Genomic DNA, 26,505 nt, shown 5'->3' with positions numbered 1-26,505 from the left:
GACAACTTGCAAAAAGGTTTGTATGCCAAGCTGACCTGTGAGTTAGCTGAGTATCAGTGGGTACAATAAAACTGATTTAAAGTTATATTCTTAACACTCCCTTGCTTGCCTGCCTTGGTTCAAAATTGGACAAGCTAAGCTGCCTTGTTTCAAGCCTTTAACTTTTAAAATAAGAACATTAGAAACTGTGAAATCTGACTTATAAAGATCAGTCTTAGGAGGAGTTATAATAATTCCCCTCCTTCCTCCATTGTGACCAATTACTCTAAATTCAATCTTAGACTGGTCTAGTAATAATTTCAATATTAATAAAGATAGCTAAAAACTTTATTAACTGGACAGAGTTAAGTCTGGCTCGGCCTCCTCTGGTAAGGAGCTCACAGCAGTTCTGTAATTCTCAAGCCGCCCCTTCCCCCACACACCTGGGTCTACTGTGTAACCTGGGAGTTGCTAATTTGCAACTAAGTAAGTACCTGGCCCTTCCCAAAGAAGTTGTTATCCTGTTTCTATTCGACTGTTTGACTTTTGTTTTCCAGCAGGTCGACCACCCCCAACGCTGTGCAGCAAGTGCTATTCAGACTCATCTCACTACAGGAGTGGTGACAAAAACCCCTCAGCATCTAAAAATTATATTGTGGTTTGGTCTAAATTTTTAGTAAATAAATTAGGGGTCAAGGTCAACGCCCTTAATAAGTAGTGCTGGCGTTAGGGCAAGATGTTAAAAATATCATGTGGAAGTTACATTCATATTCTAGTTTCTACCTAGGCCTAGGAAATAGGGGGGAGGTGACATTGCATTTTTCATGAGATATGCCAGAACAAAACCCCCCAAATCAGGTTTTTCTGCTGGGCACAAAGAAATCAGCATAATTGAGGATTTACTAAAGGACCCCTAGTGGTGAAATTAAATTCTGACTGGCCTTACACTGGATATCCTCCTCAAGCTGCTGGCCCCATCCTTAGACTAACGATAGATCAGTTCCAAAAAATCTGCGACAGGTGTGGCTGCTAGCCACCACAGCTCCTGGGCAGGTTGATAGAACATAAATATATTTTGTGCCAGTCCAGCAAAATTAAATTTTTTAAATATTAAGGGCGAAAATGTTGGGGTCTCCCACCTCCACTAATCACTCTCCCTCTAAACATTATATTGTGCCCCCTACAGGCACATAGGCCCACCAGAGAGTTGCTACCGAGAGGACATCCCCAGATCTCCCAGAATTCAGCATCCTTGGACTGCCTATGTCAACAGGCACTCATCCCCGCCTCGATCCTCGACCCGCCTACGATCCCTTGGACCCGCCTACGATCGAACCGCCGCAGCAACTTCAAAAGACTTAAGGGCGGGCTGGGAATTTTTCTATGTTACTTAAACAGAGTCCGATTATTAAACTTCGAGCCTTGACCAGTGCGACATTGCCTAGGCTCAATTTCCTTTTGCAGTCCCTTTTAGGATATTCCCGCCCTTCAGGACGAACCCAGACGAGAGTGTTTCCGCGGGCGGGAACACTCAGAAGACCATAAGCATCGTTAGTTAATAATAAGCCTCTGGTTCGTTACTCTGGAACTAGGGTGCGGGTGGAAGAGCTGAGGTTACCAGTGAGTGACTTGCTGGCTGCCTACTGCAGGGAGTAAAGCCAAAGAGGGCCATCTGTCTGGAAGAAAATGGGTTCAAGATGCAGAGAGCACCTTGCTTAGCATGCAGTGGTGGAATGCTTAGCATGCAGTGGTGGAATGCTTAGCATGCAGTGGTGGAATGCTTAGCATGCAGTGGTGGAATGCTCAGCATGCAGTGGTGGAATGCTCAGCATGCAGTGGTGGAATGCTAAGTAATTGCATGACCCAGGTAGTCTATAAGAGCTGAAGATCCGTGCACCCTCTCAAACCTGTATTTGGACACCGTAACTCTAATAATGTATTTGGAGGTGAGACTTTTGGGAGGTGACTAGACCTAGCAAAGCTCATGAAGGTGAGACCTCCCTCCCTAGAAGAAAACCAGGAAGATCTGCCTGGCCTGTGGTGGCACACACCTTTAATCCCAGCAATCCGGGAGGCAGATAGATCTCTGAGTTTAAGGCCAGCCTTGTCTACAGATTGAGTTCCAGGACAGCCAGGGCTATGCAGAGACCCTGTCTCAAACAAACAAACATGAAGAAATAAGATCTTCTACCCTGTGAAGATGCCTCTGTAATGCAGCTAACTGCAAACCAGAAAGAAGTCCCTACCCAGATACAAATTCTTCTGTTTACCTTGGATTTCACAGCATCTAGAACTGTGAGAAATATTTGCTGCTTAAACCCCTTGCCACCCCAGCCTGTAGTGTTTTGTTAATACTAAAAGGCACTTAGATGATGAGTAGGATTAATGTAACACTAGAGTGGGATGCAAACTGAAGTGTGATGGGATTAGGATGGCCATGCCAGCTACATTTATGCCAACTTGACACAGGTATATAGTCCTCAGAGAGGTGGGAGCTTCAGCTGAGAAAATGCCTCCATAAGCTCAGGCTGTAGGGAGGCCTGAAGGGCATTTGTCAAATAGTGATTGACAGGGCAGGTCCAGTCCATTGTGGGTGGGGCCATGCATAGGATGTGTGGTCCTGGGCATATGAAAGGAGTCTGAGTAAGCCACAGGGAGCACACACTAGTAAGCAGCACCTCTCCACCATCTCGGCCTCAGCTCCTGCCTTCAGGTTCCTGACCTTATTTCCTTCAGTGATAAGCCCTTTGACAGCCAGTAGACATGCCTCAGGGTATCTCTAAGAACTGGAGAAGGAGGAGAGCCACACTGAACGTGGCCTGCATCCCCTGGGCTAAGGGTGGGGATTGTGGTGTCTCAGACTGCATAAAGAGGAGAAAAAAAGAACAAAAGCGTCATACCTCTGTCTCTTTCCCCTGCTTCCTCACTGTGTGTGTGGTGTGATCAGCTGCAGCTGCCATACCTCCCCATGTCCTTGGTCCTGAACAAACCCCCTTTTTCCCTTAAATTGCTTCTTGCTAGGTGGTTGGTCACAGAAAGGAGAAAAGTCACTGATACTGAAGTTTATAAGTACTTGGGAGATGGAAGAAATGTAATTTTTCCGTCTGTATGTTCAGGAAATGTTTTCTAAGTTCCTACACAGTGGATAAAAACCCCATGCTCTCTTAAGCTTCACTCTGCTCAGTCTTGGTGAATGGTGCTGTCTTCTCTGCTTGCCCTGCCCGGACCTGGGGATCATTCTTCTCTTCCCAGGCTTTCTCCCAACTACATACAGGCAGCTACCAAGTCCTCTTGGTGGTTACATCGGAGTCTTCTCAGCTTTACCCTCCTTCGACCTTATAATTTGTCACCTGTACTTGTGGGCTGTCCACATTCTAGTGGGCTGTCCTAGAGAGGTGTGTGTCTGTTCTAATTCATTCCTCTGTCTACATCACGAATGGCCTGGCAAAATCTCACACACACACACTCCTGAGAAAGAAAAAATGAGTGTTGACTTAAATTTTAAGGTGAAGGGCAGATTCATCTGATGTTTCATATCAGGCCTTCAAATATGCCCAGTCTCTATTTCCCTCCCTCTCCTGTTTTCTATCCACATGATATCCTCTGCATTCCTTAAATGGACAGCTGCTTCTCACACCAATGTTATTTTAAGTGTAGCTGTTTATATTGTTTAGAAAGTTGGGTTTTTTTTCTACCCAGTGAAAATTTTTTTCCTCTGTGTGTATATGGTTGTGTTTCTCTCTCTCCTCTCTCCCATCTCTCTCTCTCTCCTCTCTCTCTCTCTCTCTCTCTCTCTCTCTCTCTCTCTCTCTCTCTCTCTGTGTGTATGTGTTTCTCTCTGTGTGCTTGTGTGTTTATCTCTCTGGGTGTTTGTGTGTTTCTCTGTGTGTTTATATATTTATCTCTGTGTGTATTTGTGTGTTTATAACTATGTTTGTGTGTTTATCTCTCTGTGTGTTTGTATGTTTATCTCTGTGTGTGTGTTTATCTTCCTTTGTGTGTTTGTATGTTTATCTCTGTGTGTTTATCTCTGTGTGTGTTTGTGTGTTTATCTCCCTGTGTGTTTATCTGTGTGTGTGTGTGTTTATCTCCCTGTGTGTATTTATGTGTGTTTGCATGTGCACATTCACTTTCTTCTCTATCTGGATCCTGAGGAACAATCTCAGGTCACCTACTTTGGTCAGGAAGTGTCCTTGCCTGCTGAGCCACCTTCCTGGCTCAGAGACTTTTTTTTTTTTTAAGATTTATTTTATTTGTATGAGTACACTGTAGCTGTCTTCAGACACACCAGAAGAGGGCATCAGATCCTATTACAGATAGTTGTGAGTCACAATATGGTTGCTGGGTGTTGAACTCAGGATATGTGGAAGAACAGTCAGTGAGTGTGCTCTTAACCACTGAGCCATCTCTCCAGCACCGAGACTTGTTTTTAAAAGGCAGAGTCTTGCTGTGCAGCCTATGGTGGCCTCAAACTAGAAAACTTCCCACCTCAGCCTCCCAGGAACCAGGACTGCCGGTGTGTGAACTCCAGCACTCCTGACAGCTGATAGGACCTATGTGGCCTCTAACAGACTGGCCGTGTGTCACTTCTCTCTCTGAGCCCTTCTCTGGCACCCTCTCAGGGACTTAGGCACCTCTTACCAGCAGAATCTATTACAGTTCTATCTCTAACCTCCAAATCTTGCAGGAATCCTGGAAGGACAGAAGTAGATGATAAATTTCAATGACAGTGCTTCTAGTAGTCTGATAAGATGTATGTGCAGGTGCGTGTGCGTGTGTGTGTCTGTGTGTGTGTGTCTGTGTGTGTGTGTGTGTGTGTGTGTGTGTCTGTGTATATATATAGTCACATATATTTCAAATTAAATAAGCATAAATGCAAAGATTAATATCCTGTTAAATGTTAGCAACTGACTCATCCTGATAAGATAAAGACACTTTTAACCTAATGAAGACAAGAGACAGAAATATCTTAAATACCTTGAAAAGCAACGCTCGATGATAAAAGATTCCCTTCTTGATGTATCCAATTGGCACGACATTGGATTTCAGTTGAAATTTCAACTCACTTACATGAAGTTCCCAGCTGAAATCGGCTAGCTTCTCTTTTGGAATCTTACCGCCCATTTTATCTGCCACATACCTGTGCTCATTACATTGAGATGAAAAATAGTTTTAATCACTTACTTTAGATAATTATATATATAATTGCACATGTAAAAACTACACTTCCTCTGTTTTTTTATTTATTTTACTTAAAAAAATAAATATACCTGCAGGAAAAAAAATCAGCATGCTTATTGTACCGAGACAATCACAGACACATATATACACTGGAATCCTGGTGATTTGATTCAACACAATAAAGAAAAGGAATGCTAAGATACCAGTGGACATAACATAGGCCAAATGACTATCACACTAAATATAAATGTAGCTTAAAATTTTTATCTTACTCTTGAACAGAGGGGGAAGTATTTAGTCTGAAAGTTGAGGCATTTACCAACTAGTGAGCTTTCTTCTTTCTGTTCTTGTGAGAGAAGGTCTCAGCACGTGGCCAAGGCTAGCCCGGCCCGTGCGAGGCTTCTCAGCCTTACCAGTGTACAGTACACTGGAACAGCCCACTGTAAATTTCATGACTTTTTTCTTTTAGAATTTATCTTTTGAATTGAGAATGATACGGCATTATATAACACTGACATCAAAGGAGAATAGAAGAGGAATGTATATAGAAGAAAATTGTATTTCAGGGGTAGCAGGTGTGTGGGAGAGAGAGCTTTGATACTTTGTTTTGTATCCCCACCCCCCAAAATACTGACTCCTATGATAATGTCGATAAACATCTCTAAAATTTCTCTATAACTAAGAACATATGGGAGGGGAGGAAAAATTGAAAAGTTAAAGGAAAGAATGGTCTTTGGCTATACTGTGAAGAATAATGCCTCAAAAACCCAAAACTGGGGTGGGAGGGCTGGGAGCGCTCAGATGTAGGGAGAACAGGGAGAGAGGAGGAAGGTGTTTGGAGGGAGTGGGAACCTAGCATAGCAGTCCTCTGAGAGGCTCCACCCAGCAGTCAATGGAAACAGATGCAGAGACTCAGACCCGAACCTTAGATGGAGCTTGGGAGATCTTACTAAAAGTTGGGAGAAGAATTGAGGACCAAAAGAGGACAGGGACTCCATAGAAAGACCAACAGAGTCAACTAACCTGGACCCCTGGGTTCCCAGAGACTTAATCACCAACCAAAGAGCTAGTCTGGGCTGGACCTAGGTTCCCTGCACTTACTTAGCAGATGAGCAGCTTGGTCTCCATTTGAGTCCCCAACTAGAGCAGGGGCTGTCCCTGAACCTGTTGCTGGCCTGCCTGCCTGCCTGTGGATACCTGGCCCCTAAAAGGACCCTCTAGCCTGGCCTCAGTGGGGGAGGATGTACCTAGTCCTACTCCAGCCCAACTTGATGTGGAGGGCAGGATGTGACACCCAGAGTGGGGCTCCCATTCTCAAAAGGAAAGTGGAATGGGGGAGGGTTGTGTGAGAGAGTACTGGGAGGGGAGGAAGGGCTGTTACTGGGCTGTAACTGGGCTGTAAAGTGAATAAATAAAAATTTAAAAACAGACAAGAGGAAAACAAAACAGTGCAACTAAACCAAAACAAAGGACAATGGGGAAGGGAGGTGGAGGAGTGCAGTCAATCCACCTGTAGTGACAGCCCATCCTCTGCCATTGTCTTTCTCCTTATCATTGTTTGAAAAATAAGGTGATTCAGAAGTGACTAGTGGAGCCTCCGCTAGAACACAATGTTAAGAAGTACTGAACAAGTGTTTACAAGACTCTCCAGTCAGAGGCCTCAAGCCTCAAGGACACAGGAAGTCCTTTTAGAGCCCCCCCAACACACACACACACACACACACACACACACACACACACACTGAACCTCCCCCAGTCCTGTCTGGCAGAAGTCGGGGATCTGGCAGCTGTGAGGCTTACAGTTGTCTTTCCGGGTTTGAGGAAGGCTACTTGACTCCCACCTGGAGTTGACAGAGCTCCCACTGCGGCTGGTGCTGAAGCCAGCAGCTCACCTGCTGGGTTGTGCCAATCATGGAGCCTGTCCCCATTGAGTCCCCATTGTCCCCATTTTCCATCCTGCTCCCTTAGAGACCAGTTCAGGGCCTCAGCCTCTGTTTGTGGAAGGAGCCCAGTAGAGAAGGGCAACTTCTGAGGCTCACACAGGGCTTGTTCTACCCAGCAGCAAGCTCTCAGAGTGCCCACAGCCCACTCCAGAGAAATAGCAAATGAACCAGTGGACACCCATCAGAAAAGAAAATGTGTATTAAAACAAAACAAAGACAAACAAACAGCGGGGAGGGTTAGAGAGAACTCACAATAGGACGCCTTTAAATGCTGAGTACCTCATACACCTAAGGAACGATTTGATTTTTAAACATAGACTCACTCCCTACCTCTCTAAGATCATACCAAAGATGTGTCTTAACAGCTTAGCTAGAAAAAAAGCAAAAGCAAAAAACAGGTGTTTGTCTCTAAGCGACTTCAACTCTGACTCACTCACACAAAAATCTAGAGCACCCATGTGCAGTTCATTGCGCTTCTGCGGGGAGGCAGAGCACGGGCGCTGTAAACTATTGCAGCTTCTTTTGCTGATTTTAAAGTAACTTTAAAGAAAAGCAAACCACTGTACATTTAAAAAATTCTGAAATTAAAACAGATATATATATAGAGAGAGGGAGAGGGGGAGAGACTCACTTGGCAAGAACCTCAATCTGTTCCTTAATGTTGACAATGGGCAGTATTGACTTGGTCACCTCAAGTACATACACACAGAACTCAGGGTCAGGAGGTGGGTACCACTCTTTTTCAGGGATGCCTTCCATGAGCTTGGGCACTGCCAGGATCTCTTCTTCCTCTTTCACTTTCTCTTCTTCTTTTTTTCCTTTCCCTTTCCTTTGAAAGTAAGCAATAATAAGAACTCATATCCTGTCGAAATGACCAAATACTAACTATGCTCTGACTCAATCTGAGAAGCATCAGGGAAGTAAGGAAAGGGTAATTGGGGAGGGAAATTAGTCAGAACAAAAGACAATGTGTGTGTGTGTGTGTGTGTGTGTGTGTGTGTGCAAATGTATGACAAAGCTCATTATTTTGCATCTATATTAAAAGTTAATTTAAATTAAAAAAAATAGAGACAACTCAAATGTCCTTCGATAAGAGGTAGGCATATAGTGTTAAGACCATACGATAAAATACTGGTTAAGAATAAAACGGGATAGGCTACTAATGCGCAGAACAATTTGGAAGCATCTCAAAGGCATTATGCTGGCTGGAAAACATCATATCAGATGTAACTAACACACGAATGATCCCATCAAAGCCATTCTTGGCTGGACCTGGTAGTCCATGCTTTTAATGCCAGCACTCAGGAGGCAAAGATAGGCAGATTACTGTGGATTCAAGGTCAGCCTGGTCTACAAGTGAGTTCAAGGCTAACTAGGGCTACATAGTAAGACCTTGGAAAGGCAAAAATAACAGAAAACCACCACCAAGTGCCGGCATCCCGAGGAAAGAGTGAGCTGCGGTTTCAGGGCAGGGCTCTGGGATAGCTGAGTTCTTCCCATTCTGACTGTGGTGTCAATGGTTATAACAAATTCCCTCTTTAGAGTTCTGTAGCATTTTAAACAGAAAGAGATTTTTTTGGCATGTTAATTTAAAACTTTGTTGCTTGTATCATTTTTTTTTTCTTTTTTCTTTTTTTTTTTTAATTTTCCTCTGTGTAGCCCAGGCCATCCTGGAACTCACTATTTACTCCAAGCAAGCCATGAACTCAGAAATCTGCCTGCCCCTGCCCCTGCCTCTGCCTCCTAAATGCTGGGATTAAAGGTGTGCACCACCACTGCCCGGCTAATTAAAGACCTTACTTGCTCTGGGCACTCTGCTTACATCTGCGTGAGTTATTATTCACTTTTACACCGATTATCCCTAGCACGGGAGGTGGAAAAGCTTGCTCTTCGCACACTGCCACTGGCTTACACTAGGCACTAGCTGCTGAATTCCCTGAATCCTTTTTCTGCTGGGCACCCCTCCTGCAAACAGCTTGTCCTCACCCTTTGCCCCACCTCCAGCCCCCATGCTATAGTTACTCTCAGCATCCCCTGCTAATAGATACTGTCTTCTCTGTCACTGGCGCTCCTTGGGATTACTTTACCAGCCTATTTTCAAGGGATGGTACTAGCCAAGAGGATGGACGGGCTGACAGAAGAGCAAGCAACTCTGCCTTAGGTGCTGCTGACCCAAAGGAACTTTGGGTGCGGAGGAAAGGGTTTCAGCTTACAGCTCTCAGGTGACACTATGTCCCAGAGGTAAGAAATCAGGGCTGGAACTTGAGGCAGGAACTGAAGCGCAAGCCATGTAGGAATGAGGCCTACTGGCTTGCTCCTCATGGCTCTCTCATACATCCCAGGACCCCAGGGATGGTACTACTTACTGTGGGCGGAGTCCTTCAACACCAATCACTAATAAAAACCCACTCTTCAGACTTGCTTACAGGCCCATCTGCTTGAGGTCATTTTCTCAGTCAAGGTTCTGCCTTCCCTGAAGACTCGAGCTGACAGAAAACCAACTAACATATCCTCTGAAAGGGAGGGGAAGTTCTCTCTAGATTGTCACTACAGCCCCTTTGCAAGGAATTAAAAAAAAACCTTAAAGGATGCAGAGCCTCTGGCCTTCCCACTTCACAGCTGACCCATACTCCAATGGTCCCTCCAATGGTATTTTCAGCTTTAGAATTTTTTCCTCTTAATAACTGTCAAGGGGCAACTGCAGTAAATGAGAACTCTTACGGCAGACCAGTCTTTCTTTGGTGAGCACATACTCGTGTGGGGTAACATCAAGAGGTTTGTTGACATATGCCTGGGTGGTGTTGGGACAGGGCATTTTAGAGTTAATAAAAAGACCGAGTCTCAGAGGTCCAGGTAGGTCAGAAAAGGACAGTGTGGGTTGCATAGCATTCCTCAGCTCAACTACAGACCTGGTCCCCAGCTTCTAACCCCACAGTGACAAGTCTCAAGACCAGCTGCAGCTTGGGGGCGGGGGCGGGGCACCCTAAGTGCTTCTGTTGCTTCTTCCCTCCTTCTGACTGACCTCAGTTCTACACTTCAAGTTTTCTAGATGACTTTGTCACCTAGTCACTAGTGGCATGTAGATAAGAACCTTAGTTTTAAGGTAAAGGAACTGTTGTTACTTTCGATGAACTTGCCACACCCTTCCTTGTATGCACGGATGCAGCTCTTTTGTCCTACTATCTGGAGACTAGACTCACACAAAGTTAAGATTAAGCAGTAGATCTTCTGAAACAACTCATTGCCTAACTGACAGGAACTTAATTTGTTCCAGATTCAAACAAGCCAAGAATACGGGGCTAACCGGGACCAGGCAGGAGCAGCACCTACTTGAAGTAATTCTCAAGTTTGGGGCTTATGTTTCAATGAAGCAAACTGGGGGTGGGAATTATTTATCTTTACCCATTACTTACCACAGAAGGTAAGAGGAACAAATCAACTGAAGTCTACTTTTCTTTTTACTATTTTGAAAAAAAAATCAAAGATTCCTTCAATTGCTATTAATAAGTACAAGGAAATCATTTTTAGTCCCCACCACCACCCTCAACTTTTTTCAGACAGGTAGCCCAGGCTGGCCTCCAACTCTCTCTGAAGCCTAGGGTAAGTTTCAACTTCTGATCCCCCTGCTTTTACCTCCTGAGTGCCGGGATTGCAAGTGTGAACCACCAGGCTGTGTTTATATCCTACTGCGGATTAAAGCCAGGTACTTGTGCAGACAGGCAAGTACTTTGTCAATGGAGCCATCTCCCCAGAGCCAAATAGGATTTTAGAATACATAAAACCTTAGAAGCACAAAGCACCCTGCAGTTGTTCCAACCATAAGAGCTGGATCTCTTTCTCCCACTTTGTGTTGCTTCTGTCCTGAGGGTAGGGGACACAGCCAGGAAAAGGATGGAGAGAGTACCAACAGGAAAGGACACAGGTACATGGTCTGCTGCAAGAAGCTAAGCCCCCTCCCTCCCATCCCCCATCACAGGTGGGGTGTGGGGACACCAGTAGCTGAGGACAACTGCTGCCTCTATTGTCCTTTTGGAATGAAAGCCACTGTAGTACTTGATGGCAGTAGTTACCAGGGCAACCTGATTTAGCCAGAGACAGGGGAAATTCTGGGTAAAATTTTCAAAGACAGCACAGAATAAAACCAGATGCTTAAGTTACAACTCGGGCTTTAGCCTCATTCAATACATAGGACTTAAAAGACAAAGCAGTGCCCGGGCTCAAACCCAGGAAATGAGGCTTGCAGGGCAAACTGTATGGCACCAAGCTATGTAAGGCCCGAGAGGTGGCGACTAACTAGGACATTTTAGGTGCTAGGTTGTGGCTCAATGTGAGCCCTTGCCCACCATGGAGACCCCAGGGTTCCATGCCCAGCACAGAACAAACAAAAGCAATGTCTCCCTTCCTGTGCCCTTGCTACATAGTCACAAGTTGTCACGATTATAACTAGGAGAAGAAAAAGCGAGTCTCCTACCTTGCTCCCTTCTCTTTGGTGACACCCCTGCTAAGGACAGTGTTCCGGCCTGATGCTGGCTCTGATTTTTCTTCTGTGGGAGATCCAAATCCAGCACTAAAACGAAAACTATTTTTCTTTTTTGTCATTTGAAATGGCTTATTCTAGTCACACTAACAGTGCTGACAGGTGACATTTTAAAGATAACTATCACTAGAAGGTCCTTTCTCTTCCATCATGATTGGATTCAATCACCGCTGCAGTCGGGACCTATTCCACCCACAGTTTAGGGAAACTTAGCCTCTATCGCTGCTCTCCACGTCTCATTGCCCCCAGACAACTTTGCCACATCAGCTTACAAAACAATTATTCAGCTAAATCATCGTAAGAAGAAAAAGAATTGATTTACCAAAATCTAAAACTCTAAAAATGACCCCCCCCCCCTTACACACGCACATTTCCAACCACCTGGGCAGGTTGGCTGAGTGTTGACAGAATGGGTCCTTACTTGGCCTTCTCCTTGCTTGCCCTTCTTAAGGAAGATGAAGAAGAAATGCTTCGTCCATAGCCAACGTCTGACGATTTATCCTCCATAGACGGAGGTGGAGAGCTAAAACGTTATACATTTGAAGTTAGGTACAAGTTAAAATTTGTCAGTGCTAACTTTGTCCTGAAAAACAGATTTCTTGGAAAAGTCATATTTGCAGAATGGTGCCTGTTGGAGCCTCCCAGACCTTTGCAGCCACTGTTGGGTGATTTCCTGCCAGGCTGGTACCTTGTTTACACCTGCCACTGTCCTGCTGAACAATAGCCTCAGGGGAGAGGGCCGCTCCCTGCTGATAAGCACCTAGATTCTACCGAGACAGCATCTCCTGAAGACCCGCCTACCTGCTTGCTCCTGTACTGCAGCCCCAAGATTGGGGCTGGGGGAAGGGTTTTTCCCATTCCATATAAACCCGGTACTTTATTAAACATTGGGCTTTGATCAGGATTTCTTGTCAAGGCCTGGCTATTTCTCCCGCCGTCCTTTTCCTTCCCCAACTCGCCTTCCAGGACAAACCTGGTTCGAGTGTGACTGCAGACGAAAACTCACAGGTGCCATATTATTTTTAAGGGCATAAAGACAAAGCTTTCACCAAGCCTGAAATGGATTGGCTCGGCTGGCAGAGGGCTGGCCTGCGGCTCACAAAGCCTGAAATGGATTGGCTCGGCTGGCAGAGGGCTGGCCTGCCGCTCACAAAGCCTGAAATGGATTGGCTCGGCTGGCAGAGGGCTGGCCTGCCGCTCACAAAGCCTTCAGCGTGATCCTCTTCACCACATAAATTATGACTGGGGGTGTGCACCTATAATCTATCAACTGGTGGATATTCAAGGTCATCCTCAACTACAAGAAGGGTTTGAGGTCAGCTTGTGCTACAAGTAATCCAATTTAAAAAGCCAAAACTTAGGAAGTCAGCGTGGTGATGAACACCTTTAATCCCAGCACTTTAGAGGCAGAGGCAGGTGGCTATCTGTGACTTCAAGGCCAACCTAGACTACACAGTGAGTTCCAGGCCAGCCAGAACTGCATAGTGAGACCCTGCATTGATTTTAATGCTGCTTTAATTTTTAGAGTTACCATTTATTTATTCTAAATAAAATTGATGGGTACACATTTCTGGAGGTGTGCCAATATTTTCTATACATTATTTGGTATTTCTATACATATTGGATTTTTCCAAATCCACTGGAAATTGCTAACATGGAGTCAAAGGAAAAATCTGAGTTGCTTCATATCAGGCTGAGTTTATGGACCAGCTCTTATTTACAGTGCTGGATACAGCTGGGGAGATCCCCACTGGGAACTTTTTCTTCTTGCATGTTGACAAACACAAACTACATACTTCCCTCCTGCAGCGCCCCCCCCCCGACTCACGTATCAGATTTATTGTTGACTAATAGAATAGCACGTCGATCATTCAGTTCCTGTAAGCACAGTTCCTTCAGTGACAAAAGTTTGGTGCCAGGATTTATCTGTAAGATAATGTGAGCACAAAAGCACAATCTCTGAATGTGTTAGAGTCTAAACATGTACTCTGATAGAAGGAATTCTTGACAGTTTGAAGGATCTAATTCATTCATGTGCACACGTACTGTAGATAGAGAGACAGACCAGATAGGAATCGGGTAGATACATACATACATACATACATACATACATACATACATACATACATATGTAGATGGATAGATAGATGCATAGACAGACAGACAGACAGACAGACAGATAGAAGGATGGATAGATAGATAGATAGATAGATGATGGATAGATGGATAGATCGATGGATGGAGAGATGGATAGATGGATAGATGAATAGATAGATCGATTGATCGATCGATCGATCGATAGATAGATAGATAGATAGATAGATAGATAGATAGATAGATAGATAATCTCTATACATAATTAGATATGGAAGCCAGAGCTTGTAGACACACTCTTTTACACCCACATTCTTTGCTATTCCATATCATAGCTGTTATCGCCCTCTCTGGAAGTATTTGTTTCCAAAATCTAATTATACACTCTAGGGAGGACTTTGCCTGTAAAAAATACCTATGGGCTGAAACTGATTTCACAGTGTCATGGTCCTGTCTAAAGAGAAGTTGGGGCTGGAAAGATGGCTTAGCAGTTAAGAACACTTGTCTCTCTTGACCCAGGTTCAGTTCTGGGAAGCCATGTAGCATTTTACAACTGTCTATAACTCTTGTTCCAGGAGATCTGATGCTCTCTTCTGTCCTTCCCAGGTACCATACATATATATGGTGCACATGAATACATGCAGGCAAAATACTCATGAACATGCTAACAGAGAGGGAAGAAAACTTCATAGGGTCCCACTTCTAGAGAAAGAACCACAGGAAACTAATCACTTCTGGGAAGAAGGGTAATTCATATTTCCCAGGGATGAGCCCCCTTACTGGTTTCCAATGTAGAATGGTGTTCTCTTTCTCTCCTCTCTCTCTCTCTCTCTCTCTCTCTCTCTCTCTCTCTCTCTCTCTCTCTCTCCTCTCTCTCTCTCTGTCTCCTTCCCTCCTTACCCCCTCCCCTCTGTCCATCCGCCAATCTGTCATCCATCCATTCATCATCCATCTATCTTTCCGTCTATGCATACATACACACACATATATATATATATTATGTAACAATAATAATCAAAGATAAAGAGGGTATAAAATTGAGAATGAAGAGATACAGAAGTGGGATAATTTTGTCAGGCTGAAAGAAAAGGTCAGACTAAATCAACTTCTTAGTCTCCTTATGATCAAGTAACAGGTTTCATTCCTATCTAAGATACGTTTCATGATCTTTTTAAAACAATGCAAAGCAGTCCTCCAAAGCAAAGACAGATCCTATCATTATGCATTTCCCATTTCAGACTGAGACCTTGTAGTAGTTTTCAAGAATCCTATGATCTCAACTCCTTTCCCCATCTGATGCATGGGTAATACCATCTTTTATTCTTCCATTTTTATTAGCTCAGCTTCCATGCTGCCCCAATTGATCCTGATATTCCTCAAACATGCCAAGCACAAAGGAACATTTACCATTGTTCCACAGCCCAGAAGTTTCTTTCCCAAAGAGTCCCCAAGCTAACGCTCCCTATTCTCTCTACGATTTTGTTCAGATACTCTGTCCAGTGAGGGCTACCTAACGATCCTTTCGAAAAAGACAGTCCGCAGTTGTATTTTCTCCTAGTTTCTTAGACACCCTCATCCTGACTCTGCTCTGGTCTCCCTCACTCCCTACTCAACTCTAGCACATTGCTGCTGTGTCCTCCATCTCCTCTAATGGGAACAGACATCTTATATCCTTTTCATTCAGCTTTGCCGACGTCAAAGCCTGTAACACCAGAGGCATAGACGTGCAGAATGAATGAATCAGAATTCTCCTTTGTACAAAATATTGGCTTATTGAACGTTTTAAAGACTCAAGCCAGCATTTCTCTGTGTGTTAGTGGTCTCTGTTTGGTTTCTCGCTCTTGTCCTTAGCTCTTCCGAAGCATCTGATGTTATAGTAGTTCTTTCAAAATTACTTGTCGTTGAATAAAATGAGCTTTTGTGGAGAAGCAATTTCTCGGAGGTTTGTGTGTGTGGTGGGATGTTACTGAGACTGTGATTAATAAGCTGACTTAAACAGCAAGTAAAACAGAATCTAATTAAAACTCTATGAAGATGCAAAAATCTTATAGTCAGATGTAGTCCAGTCTAAAGTGCTGATTTTTACATTTCTATCTGCAAAAATATAGAGTATGTTTGGTGCTTATAAAATAGTAATGTAATGGCATCATGATTAAAGGGAAAATCATAGTAAAACACAAATAAATGCTACCACTTACCCGACCATAATCATAGAATCCATCGCTAATTATGTTGCTTGATGACAAATAGCCAGTCTGGCTGTATTTCAGAGAAAGATTGTTGTTTAGCAATTTGTTATAGGCTGCCTCACTGAATTTATTTTTCCGGCTTAATGATTGATTAATTTCTGCAAGGATATCTAGGGCCCTGTAGATAAAAATAAAATAAAATAAAATAAAATAAAATAAAATAAAGCCTGTGTTGTTTGCTTTCTCCAAGCCAATGGACATTGAGTTCCCATTTATATCCTGAGGCTCCTGAGCAAAGAATTGAGATGGAAAGCTGAGAGCCTCCTCTGCCTTTTTAAATGAGGTGAAACTGACAGAATTATGAAGACAAATCAGCACTTTCTGAGAACATAAATGCCATACAATAACTCATATTTAAACAGTTGGTGGGACATGTCCTAGATAAATGTCTGTGTTAAAAGCCTGGTTGTTATCTGCCTGCGGCACTGCTGGGAGATGGTGGAAGCACTGGGGTGGGTTCTAGGAGGAGAGATGGGTGGGTTCTAGCAGGAGAGAGGGGTGGGGTCTAGCAGGGGAAGGGGTGAGGTCTAGCAGGGGAAGGGGTGGGGTCTAGCAGGAGAGGGGGTGGGGTCTAGCAGGAGAGTGGGGTGGGGTCTGGTAGGAGGGAGGGAGGCCATTGGAGCTTCTTGTGAGAGGGTTACTGGGAGCCTCCCCTTTTCCGTTTGCTCCCTAGCTGCCCAGAAGGGAGGAGCTCCTCTTAAGTCCATGCTCTCACTGTGATGTGATGCCTCACCCAGGTCCAAACAAAACCAAGAAACCATAAACAAAATATCTGGTCAGGAGCCCAAATAAACCTTTCTTTTTTGTAAGTTTCTTTCTGAGGCATTGTTATAGCAACAGAAAGCTGACAAATGGGTGTGTTCAAGGAAAAATCCCTTGTTGGAGGGTGTTTGTCGCTTTCTTCGTGTAATTTGAGAGCAGCTATTGAGTCTGCCCCTGCTCGGCTAACTAGTGCTGCTTTGCCTCTGCCGAGGTTCTTAAGCTTTCACGTGAATTTCAGGATTGTTTTCTCTAGTTTTGCAAAGAATGTCATTGGAATTTTGATGGGTACTGTGCTCAAACTACGGATTGCTTTTGAAGGACGGATGTTTTACTGTTATTGATCATGATTCAAGGGCGTTCACATAGCTCGTTTCTCCATCTTCTAGTGTCTTCTTCAACTTCCTTCTTCAGTGTCTTAAAGTTTTAGTGTTAGAGGTCTTTTATGTCACAGGTTATATTTATTCCTAGTTTTTTTTTTAAATATTTTAAATGGAATTCATTTCTCTTCCATTTCTTCCTTAGCAAGCGTAATATTGGTACACAGAAAAGCTACTGATTTCTAGATGTTGGCTTTAGAGCCTGCTAGTTTCTGAGAGTGCTTGTCATGTCAGTTCTAAGAGTGCTTCACAGATTTTCTGTGAAATATTTAGGATCTTTTGAGTTAAAGATTAAACTGTCTGCAAAAAAGGACAGTTTGACTTTTCCTATTCATTTCTTTCTCTTGTTTCTCTGGCTAGGACTTTGTGCACCGTAGAATCTGAGCAGTCACTATAGCTACTTGTGTCTTATTCCCTATTTCAGAGCAAATTATTTTAGTTTTTCTCCACTTAGAAATGTTGGCTAAAGATTTGCTGTATGCACCCTTAATTCTGTTGAGGTGTGATTCCCCCCCCCCCAATTCCTTCAGGGCTTTTATCATGGAGGGCATTGAACCTTGTCAGGTGCTTTTTCTCCAGCAATAGGCACAGTAGTGTGACATGTCTGTCAGCCTGCTTATTTACTGTTACACTGTACAGTAGGCAGAATTCTCCGGTTGTTATGGCCCTGGCTTTTCTATCATTGTTCATTTAATGCAAAAAAGAGTACAAGGCCCCAGATTTAAGCAACAAAATGATATAATAAGAAAAATGCTTGGGAATGTATGGGAACCTTCAAGCTCTATTTGCTGCTGCCTTGCTAAAGAGAACACAGTTCATCTGAATCTTGTGGGGAGCATGAACTAAGTGAAGGATGCTAACTAACTACAGGCATCTGGCAAAGGGTTTGGTGGAGAGTGATAAGAAGAGATGGTAGCTGTGGCTCACCCAGTTGATTTTAGCCTTGAGGCTGTACTTGGCAAAGATGAAAGAGAACCATTTATCAAGATGAACTGGAAAATGATCACGGAGTGTGCATGGCTCAAGGCAGGTGTCTTGGGTGGACAGACTAGGGAAGGATGTCCTGCTCCAGGGTGGCCCTCTCTGAGTGCTAGGCTTTTTGACAGTGCAGGCTCTATTGGTGCTCCTTGGACCTAAAAGGTTTGTTTCTCTCTTTTGGTTTTGAGCTAGATGCAAGGACCATCCACTCACCCGAGCCTGCATAACTCAACAGCCATCAGCTCATCGCCGGCACAGACCATCACAGCCCAGCTGGCATGCCTTCGTACCTCGACATTCTTGGAGTGCAGGAGCCCAACCAGGGGCTCCAGACCACCGCAGTTCCTCAACTACAAGCAGAAACCAAAATTGACACATTGAGAGTCTATCAGTGGGCATGGCAGCCCACATCTGTAATCTCAGTATTCAGTGGCTGGGACAGGAGGCTCCAAGTTCAAATCCATCCTGTATTACAGAGCAAGACCCAGTTGCAAACCCCAGGGCTGTCCTGTCCATGTGGTTCATGGGTGGTAAACTGCCTGACATGCATAGAGTCCTGGGTTCTATCCTCAGCGGGGCATGGGAAATAGAAAAAAAAAAAAATCGACATTCGTACATTAGAAAAATCTCATCGAATATGCAAAGATTTCAACTGTTTTAGAATGTGCCAATTTAGAGTTATTGAATTCAGAGGGAAGTCTGCCAGTCTTCTTTACAAGAATCCAGCTTACCATTCTAAGCTAAGAAACCCAAGGAAAGTCATTATAGAGTTCCTCAGAATTCCCCTGGGATACTGCTGGAGGCCCATGTCCTGCAGCATGGAGAAAACTACGCTTATTCATCCTGCACCTGAACACTGAAGGGTCATTTGGTCATGACAGATACAAATGTGTCCCCTCATTGCTGAAAGTGACTTTATACAGGTGAGAAAAGTGACATTGTTGTCACTAGGGGATGATGCTACACCCTCAAGCAGTCCCAGTGTTATTGCAAAGATTGTAACAAAAGGAAACCAGGAGTGCCAGAAACAGAGGACATGGTGGGATGCGCTGCTGCTGTGACCATCTTGAAGGTGGAGGAAAGGACCATAAGCAAAAGAATGTAGGGGTCTATAGTTCAGAAGCTGCAGTGGCCAACGACACACACACACACACACACACATGCACACACACGCACGCACACACACACACACATACACTCACACACATACACACACACACACACACGCGTGCGCGCACGCACACACACACTCACACACATACACACACGCATACACACACACCACACATACACACACTCACACACACACACCACACATGCACACACTCACACACACACACCACACATGCACACACACGCACGCACACACATACGCACACACATACACTCACACACTCACGCGTGCGCACATACACACACACACACATACACACACGCATACACACACACCACACATACACACACTCACACACATGCACACACACACATGCACACACACACACCATGCTTGCTTGTGTATGCTGGGACTAAAGCTCACTGTTTCTCTGAGCTGGCAAATACCCCTCATAGCACACCATGACCCAGGTCAGCAGCAGAGTCCAAACCTTGCTGGAACAGTTGTGTAGAAAAGGGCTCATGTTTTGCTATCTTTATCATAAAAAGGTTGATTCTTTGGGAAACAGAGAAGAAAAGACAACAAGAAAGAAACTGAATGGAGTTATGTTAGTTACATCATTAAATAATTTCTGGGGATGAAATTCCAACAAGAAAGGAATGATCTGAAAGTTTGCTTGCTGGCTTTGTGTTTGAGATGTGATATTACATTCTCTATGTCTAGAGAATGAAAAGAACATTCCAGAAGATAGTGTCAAAGGCAGTATTCAAAGTCAAGAGGCCTTGTGGTCAATGATCCACTTTCAAGCATTTTCAAGCCAAACATAGGAGCTCTGGCTTAGCCACAGTGTCAGCAAATAGAACTCACTGGTTCGTTTGAGACATGGCATGCTTAGGAAGCCAAATTTCTGACCACATTTATTTCTGGGTATAACACAAAATAGAGATCTAATGCTGTGTGTTCTATTGGAAGAGAGCCAACTTATTAATTCCTCCATCTATTCATTTTCTCATTCATGTAACAGCTACATGCTAAACAGGCATTATTAAAGTCAGGTATGGAGGCACATCTGCAATCCCATCTCTCAGAGGGTGAAGGGAGGGAGATTGTGAGTCCCAGGCTAAAGGCCAGATACCAGCCTGGGTTCTGCAGAGAGAACCTGTAGAAAATAATACATAAATGAACATTATGTACTAGGTATATAGTACTAACAAGAGCAAAGCACAGAAAATTCTGTTCCTTTCCCCAAAACTTGAAGGCATTTATAATTTTTCCTTCCTAAACCGTAGGATGTGGAGTAGGAAGACAGGGTGAGACTCGTGAGTAACAGGAGCATAGAGAGGGCTCCAGCTGGACGGGAGGGTTGGAGAAAGGGTCCCTAGAAGATGAAGTGGCTATGGATGGGGACAGCAATTTACCAGGTAGATAAAAAAGAGAAGTGTCCTCTGCTTTCAGAGAAAAGGAGGCGGTAAAGAAAGAGCGGGCATTCACATGAACTTAGGGTGCAATAGTGTGAGGAGGGTTATGTGCTGGAGGGTCAGTGTGCACAGGAAGGCAGTAAACGGTTTTCTGCAGCGTCCCAGGCTAGGCAGACCCCTCTGCAAGTGCGGGATAGCATAGCCAGGCTCTGTCACTTGGTATCATGGTACCAACACCCAGCACAGTGCCTGGCACTGAGCAGTAAACGCCCAGTGGCTAGCTGGATACCTCAGGAGATGGGTAGAAAGGAACCGTGTCAACAGGAATGAGGACAGTTAGTGAAGATGAGGTAGTAGTCTGAGCAGATGGCATGACTCCGAACCACGAGACAGCCTCACCTCTGTGCGGGCTTCCACATCGCAGGCAATGGCAGCCACGGTGAGTGCTGCGGTACTCTGCACCAAGGTGTTGGTGGAGTGTAGGGGGCCCAGCAGTGCGTGCATTACTTCATGGTTCTGGATGATAGCTCGCAGAGGCTCTTGTGTGGCCATGTTGGTCAGCACTGTGGCAGCATTGACAACAGCTCTGTCCCGCTTGCTCGACAGGATGTTAATCAGCGGGTCAATGGCATCTGCTTCTGCAGCAGCACTGTGCACAACAGGGAGAAAGGAATGCCATTCTCTCAATTTCAAGGCTGAGAAGTTTGCAACCCACTTAGAAGCAGGGAGGTTTGTCATGCAATGAACCCAGAACCTATCGATCTAAGTGCAGTCTGAGGAAAATAACTGAAAGCATGTAATCCTTTTGGGTTATAGAAAATGCATGACCAAAACGGTTTAGGATTCTTAAGTACTGGGTGCTTGTTCAGTTATTATCTTCAGTGAAGATGAATTTTAATTGTCAAAGTGACACAATCTGGAGTCACGTGGGAAGAGGCTCAGTGAGGCGTTGTCTAGATTCGGTTGTGTTGTCTTTGGAGAATTATGTTGACCCTGGTCATTGAGATGGGAAAACCTGACCACTGTGGGTGGCAACATTCCCTGGGTGTGGGATTCTGAATTATATGAGTTGTGAAAGCCAGCTGAGCATTAGCACTCATGTATAAATTCATAGCTGTCTCCCATTGACCTTAGGTGTGATATGACTGGCCGCTTCAGGTTTCTGTTGCCCTGGCTTCCTGAGAGAGTTGTACTTGACAAAAGGAGACATGCATGCATTTTGGCCAAGACAGGCTTATTATAATGGGTAAAGATGTAAAGCATTTGATGAAAGGGGCTGTATTGTTTAGAGTGAAAAATAGCCCTGTGTAATAAGATATATGCAGCACACTGGCTCTGAAGACCTACAGGATCCAGATCTGTCAGAGCTATTGTATCACCTACAGGGATACAAGGGGTTGAATATCTGTCTGGACTATGGCGTAAGCTCAAGTTTGGCCCTGGCTACTTGGTAAGACAGTCTCAAAAGAAAAGGCAAAAAAGACAACGGGGTCTGGAAACACGGCTCAGTAGTAGAGCACTTGCCTAGCACATGCCTGGCTCTAGGCTCAATCCCCAGCAACACTAAATCACACTAATAATAATATCAAACATTTACCTTAGTCATCACGTTAGTACAAGTCATCAAGACAGCAAAAATTATTGACACTTTAATAACATGGCTGTCTCAAATTTGAACATCTCAAATTTATATTGGATGGATTCTTTTTCATGTAGGATTATGTTATAAAACCAGAAAGGGGCTTTATACACACTGTACCATGGAGCTACTTGCCAGTCCCTGGAAATGTATTTTTCTAATCAACAAACATTGGAATCTTTTCAAAACTCCTCTTCTTTTGAGTTACTTTTTGCAACTCAGACCTTTATGCCAAATGCTTCAAATCTTTAACCACTACAAGCACACCTTGCCCAAGATGCATAACTCATTTGTCAAGCAATAAAAATTCTCTCTCTCCTCTCCTCTCCTCTCTCTCTCTCTCTCTCTCTCTCTCTCTCTCTCTCTCTCTCTCTCTCTCTCTTTCTCTCTCTCTCTTTCTCAAATTAAAAAAAAAAAGCACACCTCACTGTTTTTCATTTTCTGTGAAGAGAAGAAACAGAGCAATAGGGAGCTGGAGAGTTAGAATGACGTACTAATTTTGCAAAGGGCCTGGGTTCAATGGCTCTAAACTACCTGCAGCTTCAGCTATGGAGATCCTCTTCTGGTCTCCCTGGGAACCAGGTATTCAAGTGGTGCACAGACATACATGCACACAAAACAGACATAAAATAAAATGAAATTAAAAAAGTTTTTAAAGAGCCTGTATTTTAGAAGGAGGAGGAGGAGGAGGACAGTGGAACTGAGAAATAGTGTGTCAAGGCTAGGGCTTCCTCTAAGGAACTCTTGAGCTCTGGCTCTTCTGCTCCGCGCTAGCATTCTCTCAGAACCGTGTGCCTTGCCTTGGTTTGTCAGCGGCTACCTTCTGTTTTTTCCTTACTCTTTACGAAGACAATAAAAGAAGTGCATAAAAACCTAGCTGTTTAAAAGCCCAGATTTCTGGTACACAATGCAAGACAGCTTTTACTGAGCTAAACAGCCTGACAGTGATAAGCCAGCCTTTCAGCCCTGAGCCTCTGCTTTCTGCCTCGTTTGTGTTATGCATGATTCTAAAAAAAATTACTAACATGAGCTTTGGCAGAAAGGTATCATCAGGACCCTTTTGCCTAAAAACAAGCTAATTACAGGGTAGGAATATGATACAAAATGTATATATTAAAACAATCTTTGCCTTCATTTTGTTTCGTTCAAACCCACAATATTCTGTTTTCCTTTTTTCCGTCTTTAGTGGGGCCATCCTGAAACTGAAAGCTGTCATATTTTGAAAACATGTTTCAGTTTCCTTAACAGTACAGCATTACCCAAGCAAATGAGACAGAAGTCAAACTGCTGTATTATAAAATCCATAATTATAGGGCCATATGTCACCACAATAGTTAGAAAATATTTTCTGATATTTACCATCATCCATCACTATCCAGTTGGAGTTTACTAAAATGAGCCTAAAGTGTAAAATTTAAAAATGATCTGAACAAGAAACATAGAGATGGATAAGAACATGTGTGTGCGGGGGGTGGGAGGGAGATGCTCGTATGTGTGTGTGCTCGCGCATGTGTATGCATGCGCGTGTGCATGTGTGCGTGTGTGTGCGTGCGTGTGTGTGTGTGTGTGTGTGTGTGTGTGTGTGTGTGTGTGTATGTGAAGAATGGAGGTGAGGGCTAGCAGTCTGCTGAATCCTAACCAGGCCCCGGCTACACACCCCCTTCTGCTTCTTCTCATCCCTCTGTACTCCATCTAAATCCAGCCTGACCCCTTCTCCTGTGGATTAACACTGATGCAAAGGGCCCACACATGCACATAATCCTTGACTTTTAATTTGAATTAGGATTTTTCAAAAGAGACAGATGTTCAATAGAAACCATGCTGCAGGTTTTCAATTCAGACCTTTCCCCAGGTTGGCAATATATTGGTGTTTGCCATAATCCATTCCTTCTTATGCCCTGCTCTCTCCCTTCCCTGCTTCCACCTGGCCCCTCCCTGGGACCATACTGTCATGAGGCTATGACGACATTTTTTTTTTAAATATTCTTTTGCCTGTCTTGTCTTGTCTTTTTTTTTTTTTTTTAAAGATTTATTTATTATATGTAAGCACACTATAGCTGTCTTCAGACACTCCAGAAGAGGGAGTCAGATCTCATTATGGGTGGTTGTGAGCCACCATGTGCTTGCTGGGATTTGAACTCAGGACCTTCAGAAGAGCAGTCAGTGCTCTTAACCGTTGAGCCATCTCTACAGCCCCTATGATGACATTTGGACTTAATTTATCTTCTAAATGGATTTGTGGGGTTATAAGTTCATTTCAGAACATCAATCAGTAAGTCCTAATATGTCTCATGCTACAGCTCACACAGTATTTTAAAATTATAATCATACTGCTTACTCCAAACACTCACAGATACCTACTGCCAGGATAAAGCCCAGATTATCCACACAGCTTCCAAAGTCTGGCCTGCCTGCTCCTGCCTCCCTCTTTACCCCAGACCCACGCCTCCCCTGTCCCTGCTGCTGTGTCTCACCCCAGGACATTTGCACAAGCTCTTCTTACTCCCCTGTCCCCGCCTGGACAATTCCCTTTCACAGTTTGGCACAATGGCTTTTACTCAAGAAAGTGGCTCTGGATCCCCAAACCCAGTTCTTTTTTTAAAACCTGAACTTAAACCTTTGTAAAATATACATTATTGTCATGGTTCAGAAAACAATGTTTTGGCACAGACATTCACAGTCAAATGTAACAAAATGTGATTATTTCCCAATCTTTGTTATAGGATTCAGCAGCTTTCACTGGCGTTCCCAAGGTCTACAAACAAACAACAAAACAAAACACGCTCCCCCAAACCCCACCAAAACAAAACAAAACTGCAGCAAAAACCTAAAGGGATACTAAATTTCACTAAGAAAAAATTCAATTATACATAAGCCATCAACTGATGGCTTATGGTGCTATTTCACATTTGTGTTTTTCTTTGCCCTAATCACTCTTCCCCACCCCTCATGTGTTTCCTCCTGAAGAACAAAATGTCATTCAATATCCATTTAACCCTCCGCACTTTGTGCTGTCCTGGTGTGACCCACTGGTCGATCACTCCTTCCCCCCCCTCCAAGTGCCTTCTGCTTGCTCTATGCTTCTTAGGGGCAATGTTGGCCCTTTATTTGGTTTCTCTCCAGTTTAAAGGAGACCAAAATATTTTACTGCCTTGGATTAACTCAAGGTAGTGAAGAAAATTTTGGGGGACTTGACAAAATATGACAAAGGAGCCGACAAACTGGGTGTCCACTTCCTTTGTTAGGCTGACCTTAAGTCCAGCCATCCCATCCTCAGGGCAATGTTTTTGTTATATTGAGACAACTTTTGGATGAAGTTAAGTAATGAAATTTTGCACCTTAAATAAAAGACATCTTAGGAATCTGCTTGCTTCTCATATGAAGGGAGTCATAGCCTTTGCACACAAAGACTCTGTATGTGCCACCAAGCCTCAGCATTCGGTCCTGGAATTGGATCTTTCCGAAGGTTTAAGAGCCATGTTCAACAGATCTGTAATGACTGGTTACATGAATCAAGGGTGACCTTGGGCATTCTGGAAATCTGTTTAACAGAGCCCACGTACAGGGTAACACGTGAAACCCAGCAGGACAGATGGGATTGTTGGCAATGAGAGCCTTGTTTGTTTACAGCGACTACAACCATTCCCACCAGCATGACATTTCATATGTCTCTGAGTTTTGTCACACCGAGGAAGACATATTGGCACAGCCAGGCTACAGTGGTTGAAACAGGCACGTTCAGCACAGTTCGGGACGGCACCTGTAGTCGTGCCAGCTGCCAGGAGACCTGCACGGAGGAAGCATGGTGGCAGGCCCTGGTGAAGCAGGTGATGGGTCTGCTGGTTACCGGAGCCAGAGCTAGGCTGCAGAGAACAAGAGTCTGCACTTGCTCTTCCTGTTTCTGCCCCTCCCCCCCCCCCCCCCCCCCTCTTCCCCTCTCTCTCTCTCTCTCTCTCTCTCTCTCCCCCCGTGTTTGTTTTTGTTTGTTTGTTTGTTTTTTGTTTTGGACAGAGATGAGAATCCCAAGAGCACTACCTTGGGCTGAAGAAATGGCTCAGATGTTAAAGGTGAGGCTTGAAACCCTGAGGACAAAAAGTGGAATGTGTTTGCTAAAGTGGTTGGTTCCAGAGTTGAAAGCAGGGATCGCCTGGGAATAGCCCTCAGCTTCAGAATGCTGTGACAGTGACAATACTGGGCAAGAAGACTTCTTTCTTCTTTCTTTCTTTCTTTCTTT

The 26,505-nt window shown here is 44.1% G+C and overlaps 1 protein-coding gene across 4 annotated transcripts in view; it reads right to left on the bottom strand.

Moving 5' to 3' along the window:
• Nucleotides 1-26,505, bottom strand: part of Armc3 (armadillo repeat containing 3) — a 99,983-nt gene that overhangs the window by 6,418 nt on the left and 67,060 nt on the right. The window contains exons 11-19 of one of the 4 annotated variants that reach the window (XM_021193602.1): nucleotides 21,032-21,281; nucleotides 18,314-18,450; nucleotides 15,933-16,101; nucleotides 13,469-13,566; nucleotides 12,062-12,163; nucleotides 11,575-11,670; nucleotides 10,517-10,564; nucleotides 7,735-7,932; nucleotides 4,957-5,119 (exon numbers count right to left, since the gene is read on the bottom strand). In XM_021193602.1, coding sequence (XP_021049261.1) covers nucleotides 4,957-5,119; nucleotides 7,735-7,932; nucleotides 10,517-10,564; nucleotides 11,575-11,670; nucleotides 12,062-12,163; nucleotides 13,469-13,566; nucleotides 15,933-16,101; nucleotides 18,314-18,450; nucleotides 21,032-21,281 — 1,261 coding nt within the window. Of the gene's footprint in view, nucleotides 1-4,956; nucleotides 5,120-7,734; nucleotides 7,933-10,516; nucleotides 10,565-11,574; nucleotides 11,683-12,061; nucleotides 12,164-13,468; nucleotides 13,567-15,932; nucleotides 16,102-18,313; nucleotides 18,451-21,031; nucleotides 21,282-26,505 lie in introns of all 4 variants that reach the window. The other 3 variants (XM_021193603.1, XM_021193604.1, XM_021193605.1) reach the window with 3 other exon arrangements.

Source organism: Mus pahari, chromosome 3 (assembly GCF_900095145.1).
Source record: "Mus pahari chromosome 3, PAHARI_EIJ_v1.1, whole genome shotgun sequence".
NCBI lineage: Eukaryota > Metazoa > Chordata > Mammalia > Rodentia > Muridae > Mus > Mus pahari.
The sequence above is the reverse complement of the archived record's forward strand: the minus strand, read 5'-3'. Positions and strand labels throughout refer to the sequence as shown.